At 50.1% G+C, this 27487-nt stretch overlaps 1 protein-coding gene across 1 annotated transcript in view; it reads left to right on the plus strand.

The window, feature by feature from the left end:
- Positions 1-27487, plus strand: part of Fer1l5 (fer-1 like family member 5) — a 47256-nt gene that overhangs the window by 8259 nt on the left and 11510 nt on the right. Inside the window, exons 9-31 of the mRNA XM_051204279.1 lie at positions 517-567; positions 2506-2536; positions 4150-4265; positions 5702-5822; positions 6407-6459; positions 7584-7652; positions 8829-8872; positions 8963-9045; positions 9125-9219; positions 10374-10502; positions 11490-11667; positions 18903-19027; positions 19778-19878; positions 20471-20648; positions 20726-20881; positions 21852-21980; positions 23944-24107; positions 24395-24509; positions 25709-25811; positions 26091-26251; positions 26356-26526; positions 26713-26848; positions 26951-27028. Of these exons, the coding sequence (XP_051060236.1) occupies positions 517-567; positions 2506-2536; positions 4150-4265; positions 5702-5822; positions 6407-6459; positions 7584-7652; positions 8829-8872; positions 8963-9045; positions 9125-9219; positions 10374-10502; positions 11490-11667; positions 18903-19027; positions 19778-19878; positions 20471-20648; positions 20726-20881; positions 21852-21980; positions 23944-24107; positions 24395-24509; positions 25709-25811; positions 26091-26251; positions 26356-26526; positions 26713-26848; positions 26951-27028 (2587 nt within the window). The remainder of the gene's footprint in view (positions 1-516; positions 568-2505; positions 2537-4149; positions 4266-5701; positions 5823-6406; positions 6460-7583; positions 7653-8828; positions 8873-8962; positions 9046-9124; positions 9220-10373; positions 10503-11489; positions 11668-18902; positions 19028-19777; positions 19879-20470; positions 20649-20725; positions 20882-21851; positions 21981-23943; positions 24108-24394; positions 24510-25708; positions 25812-26090; positions 26252-26355; positions 26527-26712; positions 26849-26950; positions 27029-27487) is intronic.

A 27487-nucleotide genomic window follows, 5' to 3' on the forward strand; every position in this document is an offset into this window, starting at 1 on the left:
TGACATCCTCTAGTCTCCATCATGAAGGAGCCAGTGACAATGGCCAATGTATGTTTATCAAGTGCCTTCTCGGTGCCAAGCACAGGGCTGAGGGGAACTAGGTAGCTACTTCCCCAGGGAGTTTTCATGTTCTTGGGCACAAAACACAATGGAAACAACCAGAACAACATGTACTAGAGAGAGTCGATTGTAACAGCTTGCTTTATATTGACCTGGGACAAGTGAATTGATCTTTCTGGCCAATATCTTCATCAATGGAATGGAACTAAAAATATGAACCTCATTAAAAATGGAACTAAAAATATGAACTCCGTAAGAAAAATGGCATGCGAGCCCTGGCCATTAGGCAGCTCTCAGTGAGGTGGGTGTGGTGGCCGACCCCTGGAAGCCCAGAGGTCCAGGCACAATTATTGGCTCCCCAGTGAATATGAGGCCAGCCTGAGCTACATGATACCCATGGAGGGTGGGGGTAATTGGCATTTTGAACGATAAGATTTTTCTGGAAACTCCTTGCAGGTGGTGGACTCTGCAGCAAAGAGATCGAAAGCAGAGATTGGAAGATTCCAAGTAAGCCCTGGATGGAGGAGGCTGGGGAAGCGTTTATGGAGACCCACTGTGGGCTCCAGGACCCACGCTAGGGAAGAGCATTTGGCATTTCACACAGATCTACTCCTGGCAGGGATGCTCAGACAGGTTACTCTCTGCCTCTGCTTCCTCAGCTGTGGGATGCTGACAATAACAACAGTAGTAACTGTAGTAGTAACATACACAATCTGCGGGAGCACTGTGAGGGTTGAAGTATAACCCAGCATGGAGCACAATCCTTATCCAAACACGACACACTATGGACACTGGCCAGATCTAGGCTTTCATTGGTGGACCCGAAAAGGTCACCCTAGGCGTTGAAGAACTCTAGAAAGGGATTGCTGCCTTTGAGGACGGGTGGGGGAAAAAATGTCCCAGTGAAGAAGTGGCCAAGGACTCACATGTGGTTCAGGCTGGCCTCAAACTCATGGCAAGACCCCTGCCTCAGTTTCCCAGGTGCTGCAATAAGAGAACAAGAACCACCACGCCCAACTTAGTATTTTTATTTAATCCTAATAATTTTAATTTTATTTTTAAAGATGATGAGTTTTGTTTACTTATTTATTTTTAAATGTATTTATTTTTATTTTATGTGCATTGGTGTTTTGCCATGGGTGTTGGGTCCCCAGGAACTGGAATTACAGACAGTTGTGAGCTGCCATGTGGGTGCTGAGAATTGAACCCCAGGTCCTCTGGAAGAGCAGCCAGTGCTCTTAACCACTGAGTCATCTCTCTAGCCCCCAGTTTTATTTACCGCGTGCGTGTGTGTGTGTGTGCGTGTGTGTGTGTGTGTGTGTGTGTGTGTGTGTGTGTGTGTGTTTCTCTGTGTGTGTGTTTCTGTGTGTGTGTGTGAGTGTGTGTGTGTGTTTCTGTGTGTGTGTATGTGTTGCTTGGAATTAAACCATGGCCTGGGTAAGCAGGCAAAGTGCTCTAACCCAGCTGCTGCTGCTGCTGCTGTTTCTGCCTCCTCCTCCTCTCTAAGAGGTTTTGCCTATCTAATCCAAGGGTGAGTGAGTTTGACAGCAGGCCTACGTATAGAATCTTGTTATTCATTGGTGGAACCTGGGCACTGGCTCTATTTACAGTCCCTTACTCCGTAGCGTGCTCCTCAGGCCCCATCTGATGCCATCTCCTCGGAGGAGGGAAAGGCAGCTATAGTCTTTTTGCCAGCTACCACGTGACCGTCCTCATCCCCCAGTATCATTTGAGTGGCTAGTCTAGACATTTCCTGCATTCTCACTTAGTAACCGCTAAGCCTTTGGGACGTCTTTCAAACTCAGCAGCCTTCTCTATAGAGAGGGCAATGGTGCTGCCTTTTTTTTTTTTTCTGAAGACAGAGTCCAGATTAAGCCCACACTCAAGCACTGGTCCGATATGCCACTGGGTTAGTTGGAATTGCAAATCTTGGTGTTGGCTTGTGCTACACAACTTTCCCTCACTAAAACAAATGTCTGTGGAAATGAACGTAAATGAGAAAGGGTTTACTTTGCTCCGGATTATAGATGTTAGTGGTGGCACATTATATAAAAAGAATATCGCTGAGAAACAGGAAAAAAAATATAAAACGGAGAGAATGGGTTGCCCAAATCTTCAAAAGAGTACTGAAGAGAACTAAAATCCTCCCACCATGTCCATCTCCTAAACAATCCACCACCTCCACACAGGAACAGGTTGGAGACTGAGCCTTTAAGGCCTGGTACTTTGGATGACATTCAAGATCCAAGCTTATTGGGCATGGTAGTGGATGTCTTTAATCCCAGCACAGGCAGGCGGATCTCTTGTGAGTTCAAGGCCAGCCTGGTCTACATAGTGAGTTCCAGGACAGCCAGAGCTACACAGTGAAAAACCTGTCTGAAAATAAAAATAAAACCAACCAAAACCAACCTATGACTAATCTTCAGTTTACTCTTATCTTTTCAGACTGACATTGGGTTTATCTACCATTCCCCAGGTAGGTGACAGTTATTACAAGTATGTGTGCCTTCTGAGAAAAAGTAGACCAGGAGTCCGAATCCCCCAGAAAGCCCAGAAAACGGAGAGAAGATATCCTAGAATATGAGTTACTTTCCATGCTTAGAAATATTTCCTTTATGGTATATTTTATCATAACTTATACTAATAACATCTTTCTCTGAAAAGTTCAAGACACTGGTGAGGGGTTGGTAAAATGCTCAATTGTTACAGTATTGAAACTCTAATCTATATTTCTAACGTGTGAAGCCAGGACCAGAAGACCACAGCTTTGTTGTTTTTTCAAACTTGTGTTGTTTTTCTTGAGGCTGGCTCTTACTATGAAGCCCAGACTAGCCTAGAACTCACGAACTGGCCTCTGCCTCTTGGGATCACAGGCATATACCTCATACCATGCTTTTTTAAAGCATACTTATTTTAATTATATACATATATATATATACATATATATTGATTAAATGTGTTCTTTGACATTTTCATACACATGTAATGCTTGCTGATTATTCTCTTATCCAACCCTCTTGTCTCGATCACATATACATACACACACACACACACACACACACACACACACACACACACACAGTTTTGTGATCCAGTGAGTTTAACCAGAGCCATCTGTGTGACTGTGGGTTTAGAGCTATCCACTGGAGCTCGGTGGACTCAGTGGTACGTGCACAGCTAAAGACAATGGTTCCCCATCTCTCAAAGCTTATCAGCAGCCAATAGTTCAGTAGTGAGGACAGGAACCCAGGAGCCCCTCCTTGATCCGTGACTGCTGGCTAACAGGGCCAGCCTTGCACAGGCTCAGAGCAGGTAAACCACAGCTGCTGTGAGTCCATGATCGTAACGTGGGTCACAGTTCTCAGCCCACCTCCCCATCCTCTGCCTCCCTTCTACAATGTCTCCTGACCTTTAGAAGGAACATGAGAAGGGGAGAATGTCTTCTTTAAGGCTGAACCGTCAGTGTCACTGACTCTTAGTATCTTGGCCAGCCCTTGGTCTCTGTATTCACTGGCATTTTTTTTTTTTTGAGACAAAATTTTATATACCCAGGCTAGCCTCCTACTTGCTATCATTTCTTTGCATTGAGAATGTTCAATATCCTCGCTATCATTTTGAAATAGACAGTTATTGCCAGTCATCGTTACCATGCTATAGAGAGCCTATTCCTTCCTATCCAGCTGTATCCTTTCTGTTTCTCCTTCCTCCTACCCATCCCCGCTCTCGCTGGCACTATTCTAGAAGAGACTGCGATTGAAGTGGGGAATTTTACCATGAGCCGGCGGCCATAACATAGATACCAGGTTGAGACTGGATCCTAGGGGTGGAGAGCTGCTTGCCTCCATATTTCTGGCATCAGGCCTGGTCAATCACAACATCAGGATGCCAGGGAGGAAAGAGGATCCCTTTTTCCCAGAGGCACTAGTTGGCAGGCTTGTACCATCATTGCTTAGTGGCAGAGAGGACTTCCGTCCTTTTCTCCCGTTAGATTAGAGCCAGAATATGTGAGACACTACCTGGCCCATTTTCCCTGGAAACTAGGGCTGTTTTCAGGAGAGTGAGCCTCTCACTTTGACTCTGCCTCCCCAGGCCACACACTCCTAAGGAAATGGCTAGGCCTCTGCCAGCAAAGCAAGTCCGCCAGTGGGGTGAGAGGCTACCTCAAAGTCACCATCTATGCCCTCGGTGTGGGAGATCAGGCACTGGTGAGGTTCCCCTCCCCTCCCAACCCCCACGAATGTTTCTTAACTGGCTGCTTGCTTGGGTACCTCTGAGCCCTCCACATGGTCGTTGGTCTATACCACCTTTGTTCAGTGTGTCATTAAGGGCTTGTTCGCTCTCCCGGCATCGAGTGGAAGGTGGGAAAAATCAGTGACTGAACCTGACTGTGCCCTGTCCCTGACCCTGACCCCGACCCTGATCCTGACCCTGTCCCTGACCCTGTCCCTGACCCTGTCCCTGCCCCTGACCCCAACCCTGTCCCTGACCCTGTCCCTGCCCCTGACCCCGACCCTGACCCCGACCCTGTCCCTGACCCTGTCCCTTACCCTGACCCTGATCCAGACCCAGACCCTGTCCCTGACCCTGACCCTGACCCTGTCCCTGTCCCTGACCCCGACCCCGACCCTGACCCCGACCCTGTCCCTGACCCTGTCCCTGACCCTGACCCCGACCCTGACCCCGACCCTGTCCCTGCCCCTGCCCCTGCCCCTGTCCCTGTCCCTGACCCTGTCCCTGACCCTGTCCCTGACCCCGACCCTGCCCCTGTCCCTGTCCCTGACCCTGCCCCTGACCCTGTCCCTGACCCTGACCCCGACCCTGACCCTGTCCCTGACCCTGACCCTGACCCTGTCCCTGACCCTGACCCTGACCCTGACTCTGACCCTGACCCTGACCCTGACCCTGATCCTGACCCTGACCCTGACCCTGACCCTGACCCTGACCCTGACCCTGATCCTGACCCTGACCCTGGTCCTGACCCTGACTCTGACCCTGTCCCTGACCCCGACCCTGATCCTGTCCCTGACCCTGTCCCCGACCCTAATCCTGACCCTGACCCTGACCCAGACCCTGACCCTGTCCCTGACCCTGTCTCTGACCCTGTCCCTGACCCCAACCCTGATCCTGACCCTGTCCCTGACCCAGACCCTGATCCTGACCCTGACCCTGACCCTGACCCTGACCCTGACCCTGATCCTGACCCTGACCCTGACCCTGACTCTGACCCTGTCTCTGACCCTGTCCCTGACCCCGACCCTGATCCTGACCCTGTCCCTGACCCTGACCCTGATCCTGACCCTGACCCTGACCCTGACCCTGACCCTGAACCTGACGCTGACCCTGACCCTGATCCTGACCCTGACCCTGACCCTGACCCTGACCCTGACCCTGATCCTGATCCTGACCCTGACCCTGTCTCTGACCCTGTCCCTGACCCCAACCCTGATCCTGTCCCTGACCCTGACCCTGTCCCTGACCCTGACCCTGTCCCTGACCCTGACCCTGACTCTGTCCCTGACCCTGACCCTGTCCCTGACCCTGACCCTGACCCTGTCCCTGACCCTGCCCCTGTCCCTGCCCCTGTCCCTGTCCCTGTCCCTGACCCTGTCCCTGACCCTGTCCAATTCTCTGGTGTCCCTAGGTAGATCAAAAGCTGCCCTATGAGGCTGACACCCAGGTCCAGATCTTCAAGTCGGCAGCAGTCCCAATCACACTGGCGTACTTACAGTTCTTCATCTACTGTGCAGAGGACCTCCATTTCAGTTAGAGTCCGTGGGAAGGGAGGAGGGACCGGAGGGGCGTGGAATGACACTGAAAATCACAACTGTCTCTTCCTTTTCCAAGACAGGGTTTCTCTGTGTAACAGCTTTGGCTGTCCTGGAACTCACTCTGTAGACCAGGCTGGCCTCCAGCTCACAGAGATTCACCTGCCTCTGCCTCCCAAGTGCTGGGATTAAAGGCGTGCACCACCACAACCCAGTACAATTGTTTCTCAAAATTCCCACGGATATCTTTTCAAGGCTTCAAGCCATTGACCTGGTTTTGTCTTCTCTAAGACATCCTGTACACACACACACACACACACACACACACACACACACAGAGAGAGAGAGAGAGAGAGAGAGAGAGAGAGAGAGAGAGAGAGAGAGAGAGAGAAGGGAGGGAGGGAGGGACTGCACACACACTGGCTCTGTTGTAAACTGGAAGACTGGTCTGCCCAGAGGGAAACCAAGCTAAATTGGGAGGGAGGGTAAAAAGCTGTCCAGTTCCCCCATTTCCTCTCCCTGGCCCCTCAAAAAGAAATGCGTCTATCTCAGAAGTCCTTCAAAGCTCCTTCCTGTCCTAGGGAAGCACCAGTCAGCTGCTCCTGCCTTGGAGGTGGAACTAATTGGGGACAAGGTTGGTGCAGAAAGGGTCTGAGACCTGGAGGAAGTGCATTCAGGGAAAGCAGTGCATGGGAAGAGGAGAAGGCTGCAGAGCAGGACCCCGGTCTGAGTGTAGCGTGGTCTACATATAACGAGTTCCAGGCTAGCCAGGGCTACACAGTGATACCCTATCTCATAGAAATACAATAAAAATTAAAGAATGCATCCTAGCCAGGCATACATGTTACTTATATGCCTGTAATCCTAGCACTTGGGAGGGAGAGACAGGAGGATCAGGAGTTAGAGGATAGCCTTGACTCTACTTAAAAGGGAGGGAAGGCCACCAGCCATATTTTTGTCTACATTTCTACTAGAATTGATCTAAAAACAAAAAACAAAACAAAACAAAACAAAAAAAAAAAACTCCAAAAAAACCCTTTGCATATGCTTCATGTAACAAAGCTGGCAGTCCTATTGGGAGGTAGGAAGATCACTGCCAATTTAAGGCCAGAGCCTGGTAAATATGGTGATTTCTAGGCCAGCTAGGGCTACTTAGTGAAACCCTCCTCAAAAGAAAACCAAATTAGGGCTGGCTCTGCTGTTAAAGAGGACTGGTTGCTGTTTCAGAGGACCTGTGTTCAATGACCAGCATCAGCATGGTAGCTCACAACCATCTGAAACTGTAGTTCCAGGAGAGCTAACACCTATTTCTGGCCTCCTCTGGCCCCAAGCAACATGGGATGCACAGAAATACATGCAAGCAAAACATACACATAAAATAAGTAAGTACATTAAAAAAACAAAACCAAACCCCAAACAAACAAAAAGCATAAAACAAACAAACAAACAAACAAAAGGAATTAGGGTGCTGCTCAGTGGTGGAGTGCTTACCCAGCATGTGTGAAACTGGATTTTCAGTCCCCAACACGGCTCAAAAGAAGGGCGAGGAGGAAAGAGAGTCAAGAGAGTCTTTAAGAGAGCCAAGAGAAAGAAGCTGAGGCTGTGGAGAAATTATTGTCAAAGGGTTGGGGATTGGTCTGTTCACCTGGGTACTGCAGAAAGTGTCCACGTGTGGACTGGACAGGGAGGTGGGCAAGGGAGGCCAGTAGCAGGAGGAGGGGACAGGACAGCACTGACTGAGCCTTGGGATGTTCTCAGCTCAGGACACATCCACAGAGCCAGAACGACAGCCCAATATGGAACCAAATCCTCACCTTCCAGATTCAGGTACGGCTGCTCCATCACACCCTCCCTCCCCGTCCTCGACTTTAAAAGAGAAATTCTGGTGTTGGTGTTGGTGTGGACAGAGGCTGGGTCAGCACAAGAGGCTCTGCCTGGTGGGAAACACAGGAAGCTCAGGGTATACTACTCAAGTAGACAACAGTAAGGGTGCTGAGCATTCATTCACACTAAAGAAGAAAACAGGCATGAGCTGGAAAAAAAAACATCTCAATGGTTAAAAGCACTTACTGCTCTTGCAGAGGACCTGGGTTCAGTTCCTGTCACCCACACAGCCCTTGTGTGTGTGTGTGCGGGGGGGGGGGGGGACATCCATGTTCTAGGGTGCATGTGTAGAGGTCACACAACAACTTGAGAAGTTGGTTCTTTGCTCACATGGTAGGTTCCGAGAGGTCTAACGCAGGTCATTGGACTTGTGCAGCAATCTCTTTCACCCACTGAGCCCACTCGCCAGCCCTGGTCCTGAAATTTAAACAAAAAGGGGTCTGTGTTAACATCAGGAATACAAAACAGGCTAGAGAGGTGGCTCTGTGGTTAAAAACCCTTGTCAGTATTGGAGAGGACCCAGGGTCAGTTCCCAATACCCACGTGGGGCTCAACAATGTAACTTCAGCTCTAGGACATCCAATGCCCTCATCTGACCTCCACGGACACCAGAAATCACCAGAAACACATGGCACATGCTTGCGCAGACACAGGCAAACACTGACAGACACAAAGTAAACTTTAATTGCTTGCACAGACACAGGCAAACACTGACAGACACAAAGTAAACTTTAAGAACAAAATGAATACAAAGTGATGTATCATCTCAGGGTCTTGCCAGCAGTCCTTAGGAGTGGGAAGCCTGAGCCAGGCAGTGGTGGTGCATGCCTGTAATCCCGGCACTTGGCAGGCAGAGGCAGGAGGGTCTGTGTGAGTTCAAGGCCAACCTGGTCTACAAAGCAAGTTCCAGGACAGCCAGGACTGCTACACAGAGAAACCCTGTCTCTGGAAACTGAAATGAGTGGGAAGCCTGGAAGACTAAAGTGTCCAAGCACAGCTTGTGGGTTATTGACTAGGAACAGAGGCAGGCCTTCCCAAGTGCTCGGAAGCCCCCCTCATCCGCCCAGGGCCACACCATGTCATTTATACCGTCCCCGTGCCTCCTGCCTTCCCTTGCAGCTGCCCTGCCTCTCTAGCTACGTCAAGTTCAGAGTCGTGGACTGGTGAGCAAATGGACTGGAGGTAGACCCTCACTCTGGGGAGGAGGAGACAGGGCTGGGCCAGGGGCTCAGCCTGCATTGCGGTTTTTTCAGCTCCAAACACGATTGCTGGGAAGAGATTGGGTCTGCCAGCTTGTGCCTCAACCAGATCTCGTCCACGGGAGAGGAGATCCAAGGCAAGCCAGGCCTGGGACCACCCCGCCCTTGGTACCTCTCCCACGTGTGTCCTCCAGGGGTCTCACTCTCTCCTTCCAGGAATGTACTCTGGCTTCCTGCCCTGCTTTGGCCCCAGCTTCCTGACTCTCCGAGGGGGTAAAAAGCCCCCCTTTAGGATCCCAGAGGAAGGCACTGTAAGTGTTTCCTGTCGACTCTGGGGGACAGTAGAGGTAAAGTTGACTGTGTGTGGAGCATCGGAAACTTGGAAATGTCCAGGGAGGACTCTGTCTGACCTCTCTGTCCATCTCCTGATAGGAGATGATGGGCATGGGTGCAGAAATAACCACAATATATATAAGGGTCCTAATATAACATACGCATAAATATACAAGGGTCCTAAGCTCTGGTACCAGAAAAGGACAAATGGAGTGCTCTAGATGGTCACTGGGGTAAGGCATTGAAGATGGAACCCTGGTAAGGCTTCCCACAGATAGGAAGGGCACACTGGGTTAAAAAAGAAAGAAAAGTACAGGGTTGCTCAGGACTGCTGATTGATGCTGGAAACCCACTCGGATTAGTTGAACCAACAATGGGGCACTCGGGAGACTTCTGCAAGGAGATCATGAGCTAGAAGCTCGCTGGGCTACAACAGCAGTTCCTTCTCTTAAAGAGATAAAAATAATAAAGATGGCTCAGCCAATATGCTACCACGCCTGATGACCTGAGGGCAGTCCTGGGACCCACACAGTGGAAAGAGAGAGCCGGCTCCCGAAAGCTGGCCTCTGACCTCCACACCCCATCCCTCAACAAAAAGTAAAAATAAAGAAAAATAAATAAAAGGAAAACGGGGGGGGGGGGATGAGGCTGGCAGGGAGTTTGTGAGAGGAGCCCTTCCCTGTCACAAGCTCTGCCTCTTCCTCTTCACCCGTGGGTGGCTCCTCAGCCACAGTCACTTCTGGCTGGGGAATCTGCCTGAAGGGCCAGGGAAGCACTCTCATTGGCTGGCCCGGTGTTGTTCTTAGATCAATCACTTTGACAAGGAGGCAGGGCGTGGCTTGACTGGCGGGTTGGGGGCACTCACTCTGGTGATGGCCATCCCCTCCAAGCCCTAGACATTTGTGTAGATCATGCTTGGCAGGCCAAGTGCATGGAAACTGAAGAGTGCAGAAGAGAGTCGGGAGCTGGAGGCATCTTGGTTACCTGGGATTCTTTAGTAGGGCTGTGGTTGGAGCCATCCCCAAGCAGACTGCCCCGGGATAGTCTTGCCTTTGCTGTGTGGTGTGGGTCCAGGGAGGTTTGCTTAGTCTTTTTTTTTTTTTTAATCATCCCTTTCTCTCTGTTGCTCTAGTGTATTCTTGATGCTATTAAGGATGGTTTAACTTATCAAGGCCGGATCTTTGTGGAGATAATCACCCGGATGAAGTCTCAGCAAGAGTCTACGATAAAGGATCTGTCTCGGGAAGTGACCCAAATAGAGGTAATCACAGGAAACGGAACAGGTAACCCAGGAAAAAAAAGACAGTTTCTCTGCACCCACCAGATCTACTGTGAACAACATTTTCCAGTGCAAGAGGCACTGGGCACCCATCTGTTGGAAGTATAAGGATGCTAATCAGTGTTCCCCAAGCACCTTCCGGGGCTTTCATGTCTAGCCGTATCCCTAGTGGTCACAGACCTTGCAAACACCGGGCTTCGGCTTTGCAAACCTGCTTTCTAAGGAGGAAGCCGCTTCATTCCCATCCTCATTCCTGGGGGATTCTAGAGCATTTGGATTTCTTCCTAAAGCCAGTGGAGACCCCCTGCACAGGAGCAGCGGAGCAGCAGTCCTCAGCCTATGCGCTGTGACTCCTTTGGAAGCTGAATAACCCTTTCACAGGAGTCACCTAAAACAATTGGGAAACCACAGATATTTACTTTAGGCTTCATAACAGCAGCAAAATTACAGATAGGAAGTAAGCAACAAAAGTAGCTTTATGGTTGGGGGTCACCACAACACAGAGAATTATAGTAAAGGGTCACAGCGTTAGGAAAGCTGAGAGCCACTGGGGTAGAGGAACGGGATAAACAACAGATTGGAGCGGAATAAGTTGAGGTAGCTCAGAACACTCTGTGTGTGTGTGTGTGTGTGTGTGTGTGTGTGTGTGTTCGCGCATGCACGTGTATGCACCTGTGTGTTTGAACTCTTGTCCCAACTCAGAGCCAAGTTTCACCACGAAAGAGATCTTCCTGCCCAGCTCCACAGAGGGAAAGAATGACCCAGCTGGGTGGGTTGGCTGGGTGATGGGGATACTGGGAGTGTCCACACTTGATCAGCCAGGGCAAGACCTCAGTAATGATCTAGTTCATTCCAAAGTGGAGCACAGAACACTTTAGGGGGAAAAAATGGAGTACGTGTCCTCCTGTCCCTGCCACACTCATCTCTTATGTACTGAGGGTGTGTGTGTATCTGTGGTTACTGTTTTAGAGACAGCAGTATCGCCAGAAGTATGGGCTGTGCGTCATCTTCCTTTCCTGTACCATGATGCCCAAGTTTAAAGACCTGATCCAATTCGAAGTCAGCATGGGTCACTATGGGAACAAGATGGATCCAAGCTACAAGCCTCTCGTGTCAATCACCCAGCACAGCCCAGTGATACATGATGGTAACAGCCAGATTCAAGCGGGAAAATGAAGCATGCCAAGTACATGCTGGGCTCTTCCAAGGGCATTAGCTCATAGAACATTCACAAACATCCCCTGACATTAGCGGGGCAGTGGTGGCGCACGCCTTTAATCCCAGCACTTGGGAGGCAGAGACAGGAGGATCTCAGTGAGTTTGAGGCCAGCCTGGTCTACAGAGCAAATTCCAGGACAGCCAGGACTGTTACACAGAGGAACCCTGTCTCTGTTTGTTTGTTTTTGTTTTGCTTTTTCTTTCTTTTTTGTTTATTTTATTTTCTCCCCCGTCTCTGTTTTTTAGGCAGGGTCTCACCGGGTAGTACAAGCTGGTCTTGATGTCATGGTCCCCCTCCCTCAGCCTGCCAAGCACTAGAATGACAGGCAGGAGCACCACATCTGGTCGTTGACACACATTTCACACGCGATGACAATGAACCTCAGGGTAGTGAAGTCGCTTGCCAGACATTGCATAGCTAGTGGCTGTTCATCTCTCTACGCTTTATCCATTACTCCGCTTATCTAGTTGTATTCATTTCTGTGTGTGATGTGTGCACGTGTATAAGCTTGCGCGTGCGCTTGCAGAGGCCAAAGGAGGATGTTGGATGCCCTGCTCTATCACCCTCTCTCTTACTGTCTTTTGAGACAAAGCCTCTTCCCGAGCCTGGAGTTAGGCTGCTGGACAGAAACCCTCAGTAGCCACTGTCTCCACCATCCACAGTACTGGGGTTCCAGCCCTATGTGGCCACAGCCCACTTTTCACATAGGCAATGATATCTGAACTCAGATGTTTGCATATATGCAAGATCTTACCCATGGAGCCGTCTCTCCAGCTCCAACCCATTTATTTAGCCATCCAACTTTCACCAACCCATCCCTCTCAGACACACATCCATTCATCTACCTCCCCCATCCAATGTGAATTAATTGGGCACCTTATCTTTCCACTGTAGTCCCTGGGCCAACAGCATCAGCGTGTTAGAAAGGCAAATTCTTGATCTCACTCCAGACCATAAAAACCAGAAAAAAAATCTATGAATAGAGCCAAAGGGACTGTTTGGGCCTGTAGGTGATGTGGATACATGTTAAAATCTGGGAGCTCCTGACTTAGTCTCCCTCTCTCTGCCAGCTTCACCATCTCCTTGCCCATCCAGATGCTTTCTGACGACCCATTTTCCTACCCTTCTAAATAAAAGCTTTGTTGAGATATAATTCCCATAACATGTAATTTGCCCCTTTGAAGCATACAATCCCATGGATTTTGGGATTTTCCACAGTTATGCAACCGTTACCACAATCCATTTTAGAGTGCTTTCCTCTCTCCCCAAAGAAACCCTAGGCCCATTAGCCCTCCCTGATGTTGTCAGCTCCACAGCTGTAGACAACCACTAATCTACTTTAAGTTTCAATGCGTTTTCCAAGTCTGACATTTCACACACATGGAATTGTACATTATGTGGTCCTTTGTGCTCAACCGGCTGCTTCCATCTAGCATAAAGTTCTGCTGTTTTTGTTTTTATATTGAGAAACATGCATGCAAAAAAAAAAAGCATCTAGAATGTATACACGTAGCTTAAAGGAGGGTGAAATGAATTCTCGAAAACTCATCACTCAGCTAAAGCACAGAAGGCTGCCGGTTCCTGAAACAGTCTCTCCACCTGAGAAATAACTATGATTCTGACTCATAAGCTCAGCAGCCTGGGGTTTTCTTTTCTTTTCTTTTCTTTTTTTTTTTTTTTTTTTCTTTCCTTCTTTTTCTTATCCTCCATGTATGGAACCCACAAGCAGCACGTGTTTCTTCTGTTGTTCTAGAAGACTCCATCCATGCATGAGCATCTATCTGCCTTACACCTTCTGCCCCACATGACTGGACTCTGGGTAGCTGCATCTTGTTTTATTTTCTGAATGTATCCCACTGTGTGATCAGACCACGAATTATGGAGCGCATATAGATAAGCTGGCCAGTACAATAACTTTGTTGTGAGCATTCTCATACGTGGCTTCTGGCCACGAGGACAGGGCTTCCTCTAAATTATATACCTAGGGGTGGGTCTCAGAGCAAAAGTGATTATACCAAATTACACTCCCAACAGCATGCGATGAGAATTCCTGCTGTACTCTGTTCTCACCGGGACTCGCTGTGGCCAGCCTTTTAATTGTTGCCATGCTATTGGATGTGAAAAACTATCTCACAGGACCACAATGTGCATTCTCATTATAAGGTTGAAGGCTGACATCTGTGTGTACACACCATTTTCCTGCACCCCGCCCATCCTTTTGTCTAGCATATAAGCATTTGGAGATATATATATATATATACATATATATATATATTCTTTCTCATTTGATTCATACATTAAATCTCTATTCAGATCTATGTACCATGTACTTACATTCACCTTCAAATATCTAGGATTAGCCACCACCTCTGTTTTGTGGTCTGAGACAGGGTCTCTAGTAGCCCAGGCTGGGCTTAAACTCACTATAGCTGAGAATAACCTTGAGCTTCTGATCTTCCTTCCTCCACTTCCCAAGTGCTAGGATCATCCACACATCACCATGCCTGTTTTTATGTGGTACTGATGGCCAAACATGTTAGCCTAGTACTCTACCAACTAAGCTACACCTCTGGCCCACGTATCTTTCTTTAGGGCAAGGACTGTTGAGGTCTTTGACCTATCAGACCTTTATTACATTTGTCTGTTTTGTCATGTGGAGGTCAGAGGACAACTTGCAGGAGTTGGCTCTCTCCTTCCACCCTGAGTCCTGGGGATGAAACTCAGGTTGTCAGGCTCAGTGCAAAGTGCCTTTATGAAAGATGTATCTTAGACATCAGAAGTTCCTAGGGGCTTCTGTGATTGTTTTGGTTTTTATGGGGGTGGGGTGGGGAGGATGACCTTAAACTCAAGACCCTCCTGCCTAAGCCAAGTGCCAAGTTCTCCTTCACATTTCAAATACTTAGCCAGGCTTGGGGGCAAAGTGTCCTTACCCACAGATCCATCTCACTGGCCTTGGCTTAATTTTGTTGTTTTATTTTCCTAAACAGGGTTTCTCTTTGTAGCCTTTGGCTATCCTGAAACTCTGTAGACCAGACTGGCTTCAAACTCACAGAGATCCGCCTGCCTCTGCCTCCTGAGTGCTGGGATTAAAGGCGTGTGCCACCAACACCTCTTTTTTTCTATATAGCCAACTCAATACTATTTGCCAAGAAACATTTGGATTCTGCATTGAATTAACTTTGGCACCTTATCTAATGATCTAATCTAATGGCCATGTGTTATAGTCTTTTTCTAAAATGTCTAATTTGTCCCCTCACCTTTTAAAGTTTGTTTTTGTTGTTGCTGTTTTAATTATGTGTCTGTGTCTGTGAGTTCAGGCGACTATGAAGCCAGAAGAGGTTATCAGATCCCCTGTAGCTGGAGTCACAGGCTGTTGTGAGCCATCTGACATGGGTACTGGGAATCGAACTCAGGTCCTCTGGAAGAGCAGGAGGCCCCTTGACACTGAGCCTTACTCCAGTCCTCATTATTGAAGTGCCAAGATTTTGAATTTGGATCAAATGCAATTTATTTTTTTCCCATGGTGTGGCGGTTTGAAAGAAAATGGCCTCCAAAGGGAATGGCACTATTAGGAGGTGTGTCTTTGTTGGAGTGAGTGTGGCCTTGTTGGAGGAAGTGTGTCACCGTGGAGGCAGGTTTTTGAGGTCTCATACGTGCTCAAGCCACACCCAGTCTGAGTTCACTTCCTGTTGCCTGTTAGATAGCTCCTTCTCCAGCACCACATCTGCCTGCCATGATGGTAATGGACCAGACCTCTGAAACTGTCAGCCAACCCCTAAGACACACCGTGTCATTTCTCGAGAACTGGGCCTTACTGAAGGATATGAAATTTTTCTTCCTGTTTTTTTTTTTTTTTTTTTTTTTTAACCTTCAAAATGTTGTAAGTTTGTTTTTTGCATTTAGTTCTATGATTCATTTTGAACCGGTCAGCATGTATATTTTGTATTGTTCACATTACCGTTGGTTAAAAGCACTATCCTTTTCCTGACTGGCTGCCCTCACACTCTAAGATAAAGTACTCTGCCGCTCTTTGTCCTCTGGCTCCCATGTATCCCTTTCACGATCCCCTTGGTCCTCTTCCAGCTGTCATCTTCTCGCGGATCCCTTTTTGACCCTGTCTTTCCAATTCACTTGAGGAATTCTTGTTCTCAATCCCACGTCCCTCACTCAAATGTCTGCAAGGCCTAACTGTCACCCTGGGCCTTTGCCTTTCCCGGGTGTTTCTGTTTTCTCCTGGCCTGTTTGCTGAGTCCTATCGGCTCACGCCCTGCCTTCTTTCGGGGAATGTATTTTTGCTGGCCTCACGTCAAGCCTTTCTTCCCTTTGTGGGTCTTGCTTTCTGCTTCCCCACAGGCGCCTTCTGCTGTCTTCACCCCTGGGTGCTTCTGTGGAGGCCAGAGTTGCTTTTGGCAGGCCTTTGTGTGTACTTTGAGTCTGCAGATTACCTCTGTCTGCTCTGTCTCCCTGTTGGCTGGAAGTGGACTTATTTTCCTTCTTGCTGTTTTTGGAAGCGCCCGAAGAGTGGAGGAAGAAAGTTGCCATCTTGGGTCCCAGGCCCCAATTCAGGGGATCAGTCAGGGGCCTCCTTGTATTTAGTATACAGCCCCGTCATTCAGTGCTGAGTCTTCCAGCAATCCCATAAAATCTCAAGACGTTCTTCTTTGTGAATTGTCCCTTTTAATTTTCTCTTCTGTTTCCTGTGGGAAGCAGTCTGTCCTTGTACACGGTCTACTCCTACCCCATCCCCTATTTTTAAATCTCCTGTCCATATTTTTTATATTGGGGTCTCTCTGGGCCACATCTAGAAACTTATAGCTCCTTTCAGAAAGGCCTTAGGGTAACCACTCTGTTTTAGATTGCTTGGCAGTGCCTTATCTCTCCTGCCTTATTCTTCTCTGTGGCACATTCTACCACTCCGAGACACACTGTAGCGTGCAAGCTCATTTTGTCCTTTTTTCCTGACTGTTTTCCTTTGTGTGCGTGAATAAATAAGTACCCATCATCAGTATAAGTCCAAAGCCAACCACAGGCCCGGGACTGAAAAACAGCTGGCGGATTCCTCCGCCGTGGCACTCACCGGGCAACACTATTTCTCGGTTTCTTAAGTAAAGGTTTGAATGAAGGTTAACACACTCGTGACTAACCCTGCTGCAGATACACCAAATAATAGCACTCATACCCTGAAGCAGAATAGCCATACCCTAGGGGCCCGTGCCTCTTGCCCCCACCCACGGAGGGCAATCACACTGCTAACCTTCATCTCGTCTTCATCTAATGATGTGTATTAAAGAACATCCCTGCCTTCTTCATTCATCAGTTTGTAAATAGGTCTACAGATCAACATATTCTTGGATACAGTTGTGTCTTCCTTCTCTAATTTCCATGTAGTTAGTATTCCATTGTGTGAATATAGTCAGCCATGTGTAATCATGAACAACCGCAGGTTTAACTATACAGGCGTCAAAAACACTAAAACAAGCTAGGTAGCACATGCCTTCAGTCCTAGCATGGAGACAGAGTCGGGTGAATCATTAGTTAGAGGCCAGCCTGGTCTACATAGTGCCAGGGCTATGTAGGGAGATTCTGTCTTCAGATAAACAGACAAACAAACAAATAAGAAAAAAACTAACCATGTTATACACAAGAAATATGCCCCAAACATAAAGTAAAAAATACTAAAGTAAGAGCTGAAGAGATGGTTTAACATTTAAGATGGCTTGCTGTGGTCATTCATGTTGCTCCTTAGGCATTTTATCTTTGCTTAATTGTTGAAGAATGGTGGCTTGTTTCATGGTTTTTGTATTTGTGTCTAATGCGTGTTTTAACACGATAGATGCAATGCATCGTGTAGCTACAGTTTTATGGAAAAGTCAATCTTGTAGGAGTTTTTCAGATCTTCAATACATTTTTTTCTTTAAATGAAAAAAAAAGATGGCTTGCTGTGCAAGCATGAGAACTGGAATTAATATTATAGTTCCCTTATAAGAAGCCTGCAACCACATCACTAAGTTTGGGTGGGGATAGGAGGATCACTGGGTCTTGTTGGTTGTCACCCAGCCAAGTAAACTGAGTTCTAGGGGGCTAGAGGGATGGCTTAATGGTTAAGAGCATTGGATGCTCTTCCTGAGGACCGGGGTTAGGTTCCTAGCATCCACATGGTTGCTTACAACCATCTATAACTTCTGTTTCAGAGGATTAGATATTCTTTCTCTTCTGGCCTCTGCAGTAATCAGACACATGATAGACAAACACCTGTACACATATAATAAAACAATTTAAAAGACAAACTCCAGGTTTTAAGAGAATTCCTGACTTCTGGGTGATGGACCATCTCTCTCCTCAGTGTGGCTGGAGAATGAATGTTCATCTGAGACCTTGCTTCTGTCTTATTTACTTCCCTAATACTGGGATTAAAAATGTGAGCTATAATTCTCTTTCATATTGATTCACTCTTGTGTAGGTCTGGGTGGCCTTGATTGGACTCACAGAGATCTTTCTGCCTCTTAGTCCTGAGTCCTAGAATTAAAGGGGTGTACCACCACCTCCTAGCTTCTGGCTGCTGGGATTAAAGGTGTGTGCATGGCTTCAAAGGCCTGTGGCTGACTTTGCTTTTCTGAATCCTCAGTCAAGCTTTAATAAATCATAAACAGTGTATCAATACAACATGGCGTGTTTTTTTGGACTGCCCATATTGGGTAGTGCCCAGCTTCTCTGTCATATTCCTATGCCTGAAGTTACCAGAGAAGAAGCAGAACTTTTCCAAGATTGGAATGCTGACCTCACAAGTTTTCTGCTGCTCAAGCATTCAGGGCATTTGTGGTTTTGTTCCTTAGAGACTGATGCAACAGGGTATTGCAGAAAAAGTACTCTGTAAGGGAGATGGCCCTTGCTGCTCTTCCAGAGGACCTGAATTCAGTTCTTAGCACCCACCTGGTTTTCCTACCTGAAAAGCCACCTGATACACGGAACGCAATATATGCTTAATAGGAGCCAGCTGTGTTCACCAAGTGCTCGCTCTGGGCTCAGGCTGGATGGCCCACTTGGCATGGTTAGCAAATCCTTGAGAACCAAGGTAGCCCACGAGCAAATCCCTAGGAGGATACAGGGATTGGGACCTCCTTGGTACGGTCCCTCAGATCCGCCCCCATATCTCTGCATCTCAGGGACTATCTACCATTATGTGCCCTGGTACAACATGAAGCCGGTGGTGGCTGTGACCTCCAACTGGGAGGATGTCAGCTTCCGAATGAATTGCCTGAACCTCCTCCACATCACGCGGGACCGCCTGGTGAGTGTGCAGGAGGGGGCTGGGGCGGATGGGAGGCTTAGGAACGAACGTACATCACCGTACTAGGAAACCAGCCCGCGCCTCACACTTTTGCACACCACGATATTGGGACCCCCACATCACTGAGAACTCTGCCAGGTACAGCGATGGGCACTAAAGACACTGACGAATAGACGCGTGCTTGGCCTCACTGGCCGGAGAAGTCAGAGATGTACAGTTACCGTGCAGAGCAGCTAGGGTTGCCATGGAGACACAGGTGTCGGATTCAGGAGCAGACTAGGCAGTGGGGGCTTGAAAAATTCATAGGCAGTTTTGGGGGATAGGAGCACAAAGGGAATAAAATGTGTAAAGTCACAGTGATGTGCCTGCTTTTTAAGCCCCGAGAGGAACCAGGGCCATAAAGGTGTCAAGGAAGACAGAGAGGCTGGGAAGGGTCACGTCACAGAGTCTTGGCTTGTTGCCAAGGAGCGCAGGTCTCAGAAGGTGTTTATACGTAGCATCTCTACTCTAGTCATGACTTCCCCCGTGTCCTCGGATGGGCATCTGCACGTCTCCATCCCCTGCCGCCCATTCCCCTGCTGGGTAAGAGAAGTAAGGAAGAAAGGGTGTCCTAGCTTTGCTAGGGCATGTGGCAGTTTGAAATTAACACCAGGTTACTCCCTAGATGTCTCTGGGGCCTGCCGGTCCTTAAGTCTATCCCAGGAGAGCTCCAGACTGAGGCTAGTTCTCTCCCTTTCTCTCAATGGGCAGAAAGCCAACCTGAACATCCTGAAGTCCATACGGAACCCAAAGGACCCAGCCCTGCTCCCACAGTGGGAGAGACTGCTGAAGGAGCTCATAGAGGACTGTCGGTAGGAGCTGAGTGCCCTGGCTGGGGCTGGCCTTCGGGTCAGCTGAGGGAGACTCGCTCTGAGTACCACCCACCGGAAGGGCCCCTTCCCCACAGGAACACTGCTCAAACCTCCTCCAGCTTGAGCCTCCTCCCACTTAGGAGAGCCCGAGCGCCTGTCCAGCACAGGCTACAGCATATGGAGCCATCTCTGTCACCTGGACCAGCCCACACGATTCTCACCCCACATCCCTCGCCATTGCTTATTCTATCCAGAGTGCCTGTTTCAAGCTCATGGGAAAGCTTCTCCCTGCCCGCCTGCTCCCCACCCCCACATTTTGGCTAGCCTCTTCCCTGGAAAACATCTGTCTACCCACAAGAGGTCTTTGGGAACCAACCTAACACACTGCAGGGCTTCAAGGATGGGACAGGGCTGGGTGAGAGCCTGTGTCAGGCCCACAGCAGGCCAGCCTCCTGGGGAGAGCTAGACAGCTCTCTGCACGTCAGGTCAGCCATGGGTGGGTGGGACAGAGTCTCCAGGCTAGGAAGTGAACATGGACTACAGCAGCACCAGAAACAGACACACCCTCCCTATTAACTTGTCCCGGCCACAGGCGCCCTCTGCCTTGTATGACTGATCAGCCCAAAGCTAACAACTTAGACAAGAATAAATGGGAGCTTCGCAACCATCTTCTGCAGCAACTCGCACAGAATGCCACGGAGGCCAAGCCAGTGAACATGGTGGTCACAGCAGAGGACTGGCTGCGCCGTCTCAACTCTGTGATCCCTGAGGTGGGCGCTGCACACACTGGCTGGACCTCGAGGCTTGGAGCTGCCCAGATGGTCCTGATGCTCTCCCACTTTGACAGCCCCAGGAGAGCCTCCCTGATGTGATGATCTGGCTGATATCCAAGCAGCAGCGAGTGGCCTATGCTCGGGTACCCGCTCACAGTGTCCTGTTCTCCCCAGCAGGACCCCTGAGCTCCGGCAAGTTCTGTGGGAAGATTCAGAACCTCCTCTTACAGGTGGGAAAGTAGGGGGGTCTTTTGGGAAGGATGGGTCCCCAAATTCCCAGGAGAACCCCCTGGGACCTGAGGACATGGGCGCGTGTTGTCCCCTGGCCCTGCATTAAGTGGGATAGATCTCAGAGTCCCCAGAGGAAGGCAGGGTCTGCACCTCTCAGCACGTGAACTGCCGCCAAGCCCACATCTGTGGTAAATGCTCCTCAAGTCCTTCACCTCCTCCATCACTCCCATGCCTACCCCTTGGTCGAATACCTTGCCATCTCTCCTGGGACCCACAACGGGATAACTTCCAGAATGTTCAATGACTGTAGGGTTTGGAACCAGCTCCTCAGATCAGAAGTAAGCTATAACATTAAGACTGACTGAACCCCACCCAGTGATGTCCTTCTGTCTTGGAGAGGAGGAGGGTCCTCACAGCCCCTTCATGATTCCCACTGTCTCTCAGGGAAGATGCAAGCTCCCTGGCCTGCCCTATCCAAAGGTATCAACCCTGTCAACAGATAGGCCCCTCTGGACCTCCCTGATCCTGAACACTGCACTCTGCAAAGCACTCTGCAAAGCCCTTCCTCCTGTCTTTGTCCACTGCATCCTGGCCTCAGGGCATTGCTTGGTAACACCCTCGTGTGAGGTCCTTAGCAAAGTGCTGGTTCACAGTGCAGCCAGCAGTAATTAGCCAGCATCACCAAAGCCACCAAGGGCTGACCCACACCCCTCCTTTCTTTTGTGAACATCAGGGCAGAGCCCTATCGCTTTGCAGTGCTGGTGTTGGAGTGAGAGTTTTATACTATTGTAGACTCCGACTCCAGCGCATGGTGTGATGTGAGGGCCCCCGCTCCCAGGACTAAAATAAGAAAGGGGGTGGTGGTGGACGTGACCCAGTCTGGCAATATGTGCTCCTCCCTCATCCTGTCCCCCTGGGGAGTGGCACCCCCCCCCCTACACTCACGGGAGTGATCTGCCTCTGGCTCAGTACCCAGAAGGTGAAGGACAGAACGCACTCCCAGCTCACCTCCGGGTCTGCATGTGGCTTGGCGATGTCACCCACAGCAAGAATCTGAAGCTGCTCCAGAAAGGCAACATGGTGGTGTATGCAGAGACGGTGAGCAGAGAGGCGGGGCATTTGGAGGGTGGGGTGGGTTAGCCAGGGAAGAGCAGGCCTGGCAGACGGGGCATACAGTTCAGGAAGAGAAGATGAGAGACCACGGCTGAGGCCCAAAGGTAGAGGAGGACACTGACCGCATCTGACCACTGTGAGGGAGCTCAGGCATTAAAGCAATTGTGCATGGTGCTAGCTTAGCATCCCTGCTCACGAGCCTTAGACATATGCTAACAAAGTGGTGCCTGAGTGGCCCTTGGGTACCTGGTCATTCTGTTCCCGGTGGAAGTTTATTGAGAGTTTCCTCCTAGCTTGTTCACGGCATGTGAACAGATCAGGACTCCAAATTGTATAGTGTCTCATTTGTTGCCAACTGATGGCTACGGACCCCTGCAGACCATTGCCAGTCCTTCAGGCCAGACCGGAGGGCATGGGAGGTGGGGAGAGGTCAGGGAGAGTGAAGGGAACAGGAGATGAGGCTTCGGCCCACAGAACATCAACCTGGGCTGTAGGGAGGCTCTGTAGAGGGAGGGTAAGGGATGCTGCTTGCTCTTTGCAGGAGGGCTGGCCCAGGAAAATAGCTCCGCTAGCAGAAGGGCAGTAAAGTCTGCGTGTTGGGCTATTATGTGACCTTTTTTGGGAAGATGTGAACAAATGTCTACCCACCTCAGTAGGTGACCCGTGATAGAGCAAAGACAGTTCCATCCAGCTCGGGGAACCAACAAGTTTAACTGGGGTTACCTACAGAAGCATGAGCGGTGTATGGGCTTCTATACCGCTGGAGAAGTCTCCCTCCCAGCAATTGTTAACTGCTTGTATATTGGGGAGGGGAGGAGCCCCATGACCCTTGTAAGCTACTCATGTACTGCAAAGATGGAGCAGGTGGTCCCATCTTACAAAGGCTTCCTATGGGTAGTCACAATGACCTGATGTCAGGGCAGCAATGGCCATGTCTGGAAGACAGAATTCCACAACACAGGCCTTTTAAGTTACAAAGTTCTAACCCTTTATTTTGTAGTTGGCTGACATGTGCACATACTCTCAGCACTTGGGAGGCTTAAGCAGGAGAAGTGCTAAGAGTTCAAGACTGGCCTGGGCTACATAAAGAGTACCAGGCTAGCCAGGGCTATGTCAATAAAGGGAAAAATGCGTTTAAAACATTCTTATGTTTTAAGTTGCACGCGTTGATAACATACCGTAATACAGTCAGCTCCCCATTTAACAGCATCTCCATTCATGTAGGGAACCAACTGTCGCTTGAAAATGCATTTAGTTAAGCTTGTGATGGCTACATTTATACCAACATGTACATACCTTTTCCCTCATCACTATGACCTTAAGAATACACTACAGCCAGGCAGTGGGTGGCTTACGCCTTTAATCCCAGCACTTGGGAGGCAGAGGCAGGCGGATCTCTGTGAGTTCGAGGCCAGCCCGGTCTACAGAGCAAGTTCTAGCGCAGCTAAGACTGTTACACAGAGAAACCCTGTCTCAAACAAACAAAGTACATGTTATAAACAGATGCTAGGCCATTTTAAAATGTAAGGGGCTAGAGAGTGGATATGGTACCCAGGGACATTCCGGAAGCAGTTCCCTGAGGTTAGTCAAGGGACAGCTGTGAATTAACTGGCCTTCATAAGGCAGAGGCAGAGAAGGGATGGAGGAGGTTGTAGGAGAAAAGGCATGGGGTTAGCACAGGAGGATAAGTCTCTCAGGTGAGCGGTGACTAGGGAGTAGGCGGGTCACACCGAAGATACAGGCATCACCCACTCCTCTGCTAACTGTGCAGTGGTGGGTAGCGTTGACTGCTGAGCCTCGGTCTCCTACTTTCGTTGGGGATATGGACCTGTCTTGCTTGGCTGCTACGTTTCTAAAGGGTGGGGAACAGGAGTCTCAACATCCCCACCACCTCGACCGGGTGATTGGTGGAGGAGGTTTGGGCACTGACTGGGACTCCCTCCTCCAGTATGAGAATCAGGCCAAGTTCAGAGACCAGTGGGGGCAGCAGGGACTGCACAACTGCCCCAACTTCTCAGATGTCATGGGACGCAAGTCCGTCCCCAAGACAGACTTCAAGGCTCCCCAGGGATGGCAGTGGCAGGGCGACTGGATAGTGGAGCCCCAGAGGAGGTAAGGATGGTGCAAGGCCCGACCCAGCACCTGGGCGGGCTAGTGGGAACGGAAAGAGGCGGGGCCCCAAAGCTACTGAGCTAGGCCCTGTGGGCGGGCGGGGAAGCACAAGACCAGCTGCCCAGCCTATCAGAACACCCGTCTGCGTCTGCGACACCCGGCTGCGCCCGCCCAGGCTCTGCCTAACCAAAGGGAGGTGGGCTGTCACATAAGGGTGCTTGGTGAGCAGAGGATGACCCCTGGGAGTTGAGACGGCTCTGGGGACTTGGGGTCTCACTGCTGCCTAGACTCCTCCTGGACATAGACATCAACAAGAGTCAGGTACTGGAAGAGGTGTATGAGAACCAGAGCCGTAGTACCATGGGCGCCTGGATTCCTGCAGCTGTCCCCAACACAGACCTGGTGAGTGTCTCCACCCTGCCACAGGGCACAGGGGGAGAGGCAAGGGCCAGACGGGGGCACTCAGAACTTGGGGTGTCCCAGCAGTAAGAGCTTTGTCTGAGCTCTGTTTCGTGCATGCTGTGGGACCCCGGGTAAGTATTTCAGCTCTGGTTCTTCTAGCACCAGTGAAGCGGTTGTGCCCAAGGATAGCAAGCTACTATTGGATGGCAGAAAGAGCTAGACACCGTGAGGCCTGTAGGCCACCTCCTTTGGGAGATAGGGCAGAAGGATCACTTGAACCCAGGATTTGGAGTTTGAACCTGAGTTCTATCTCCAGGTCCCACATAAAAAGCCAGGTATGGTGGTATATTCTTACAGTCCCAGAGGCAGAGAGGCAGAAAACAGGTAGGCCCCGCCCCCAGGGCTTGCTGGTCAGACAGCCAAACTTAACAGATAAGCCCCCAGTCTCAGTAAGAGACGATGCCTCAAAATCCAAGACCAATGGGCTCCTGAGCAATGAGACGGACTCACAACTTCTGCGCACATGAGCACACTCGAGCACGTATGCACACGCGTGCGCGCACACACACACATACTCTCACACACCCACACACACTCACACACATTCACACACACTCACACACAATACTCACTCACATACCCACTCACACAACTCACACACACATACACACATACACACTCATTCACACTCACACACTCATACACTCACACACACTCTCACACACACTCACACATACACACTCATGCACACTCACACACACAATACTCATACACATACACACTCATACACACACACACACACACTTTGTCCTGACAAATATTCTGTCCTCTCTGTCACTCCATCACTCCATGGCTCTTCGGGAAATACGGCGCTAAGATATAGGAACTAGCCTTTGAACTTGGTTTCATTTTAGTTAACCCAGAGGCTACTGGCCACTGAGTAGAACCATGCAAGTCTAACCTGACCCCAGTGCAACAAGGAAAGAACTGTTCACCTCTAAATAAATGAGCCAGGGTGGCAGCAGAAGTAGCAGGATTGTCTGGCCGACGACGGGGTGGCTGGAAGTTCAGACAGGAGTGTGCGTGCGTGCATGTGCGCGCATGCGTGCATGTGCACGCTCGTGCGTGTGTATGAAAGCAAGTGAAGGCAAGCTTCATCTACCTCACATGACCCTCCCTGACCCTCATCATCCATATAGAATGGGCATCCTGTGGAAGCTCTGGAGAATGTGAGGTGTCCCCAAGGCTGGCACTTTAAGAAAAGCTGGGTTGTGGAGCTCAACCATGCAGTGGACAGTGAAGGTCAGTCTCTGGTCAAGTCTGGTGCTTCTAGCAGCCTGTTGAGTGGCCCAAGCTCTCAGGCAGGGTGTGTCTGAATTCCCGGGGGCTCCCAGCCTCTAGAGAGTAAGGGTCTCAAGCCGAGAGGGTGCAGGCACTTCCTGAGACCCGACCCTGGGAAGGAGCAGGGTTGACGTTTTTGAGGCCTGGGCTCCATACATAAACAATTGCTGCAGTTGGTCCCATGCAGTCCCGAGTCTGCAGGTACAAGTGGGCTCAGAGGCCACCGTGCTGGCCCTGCAGGCTGGGAGTACGGAGTGGGGATCCCACCCTCCGGTCAGCCCCAGATCTGGAACTCGGTGGAAAAGACTTACCATTCTTGCCGCCGGCGACGCTGGGTGCGTGTGCGCTTCCGGAATCACAAGGAGCTGAGCCAGGAGCAGGAGACTCTCTCCTTCCTGCAGGTGATGAGTCATCTGGAGCAAAGGCCCTAGGCTGGGACAGGCAGGGGTCACTTGCGAAGCGGAGACAGGAGCACGACTCAGAGACCCTGCATTTTCCCCTGCAGCAAAGCGTCTCTACGGAGGAAAAGGAGGGCTGGGAGTATGGCACCTTTGACTCCAAGTTCCACCTGGACCCACAGCCCACAAGCCGGTTCCGGCGCCGCTGTTGGCACCGTCGGCTGGCTCCCAACAAGGACAGGGGTGTGGCTCCCATATTCTTCCTGGAGGGATCCTTGGTAAGACTTCCGTGGTCTGGGTAACACTTGTCTATTGCCTCTACCTCCCGGAGGCTCAGGAACACATACCCCTGAGCCCTGATGGCTGGGCCCCAGCTGGCATCTGCAAAGGGGTGGAGGGTGGCTAGGGCCTGGAGAGAGGAGTCGGGATGTACTGAGAGCCTTAAGGGGCCTTTCTGGGCACAGGCAGTGGAGCTGGAAAACCAACCTAAGAAGGAACCGGATAAGACGTGGTCATGGCAACATTGGAAGGACTCCTGGAGGCACATCCAGGAAGATCCCCGGGTCCCCAGTATGCCTTTCATCTACTGCATCTTCAACAGTGAGCCCGGGCCCGGGGTGGCCCAGGGCCTGAGACCGGGGAGCAGGGAGGATTCTGTGAAGAGCTGGGGACAAGAAATGAGTGAGACTTCTCTTTACCCAGAGCCACACTACTACCAGCTCTTCTGCTATATCTACCGGGCCCGGAACCTGATGTACAACCAGACCCTGACCTTTCATGGTAGGAGGCTGCAGCGGTGGTTTTTATCCCTTTGGGGACCCTCCACCCGGCTCTCAAATAAATACACGGAGCCTGATTCCTACTTCGGAATGCCTGGCCTTAGCCTGGCTTCTTTCTAGCCAGCGTTTCTTAAATTATCCTGTCTACCTTCTGCCACTGGGCCTTTACCTTTTTCTATTCTGTATACCTTTCTTTACTTCTTACTCCATGGCTTGCTGGGCGGCTGGGTGGCTGGGTGGCTGGGCGGCTGGGTGGCTGGGTGGCTGGGTGGCTGGGTGGCTGGGTGGCTGGCCCGGGTATCCTCCTCTCTTTCTCTTCTTGCTCCTCAATCCTTTTTTTCTTCAATCTATTCTCTCTGCCTGCCAGCCCTGCTTATCCTTTCTCCCACCTAGCTATTGGCCATTCAGCTCTTTATTAGACAGGCACAGCTTCACAGAGCTAAGCAAGTGCATCATAAAA

This window comes from Phodopus roborovskii, unplaced genomic scaffold (genome assembly GCF_943737965.1).
Source record: "Phodopus roborovskii unplaced genomic scaffold, PHOROB, whole genome shotgun sequence".
NCBI lineage: Eukaryota > Metazoa > Chordata > Mammalia > Rodentia > Cricetidae > Phodopus > Phodopus roborovskii.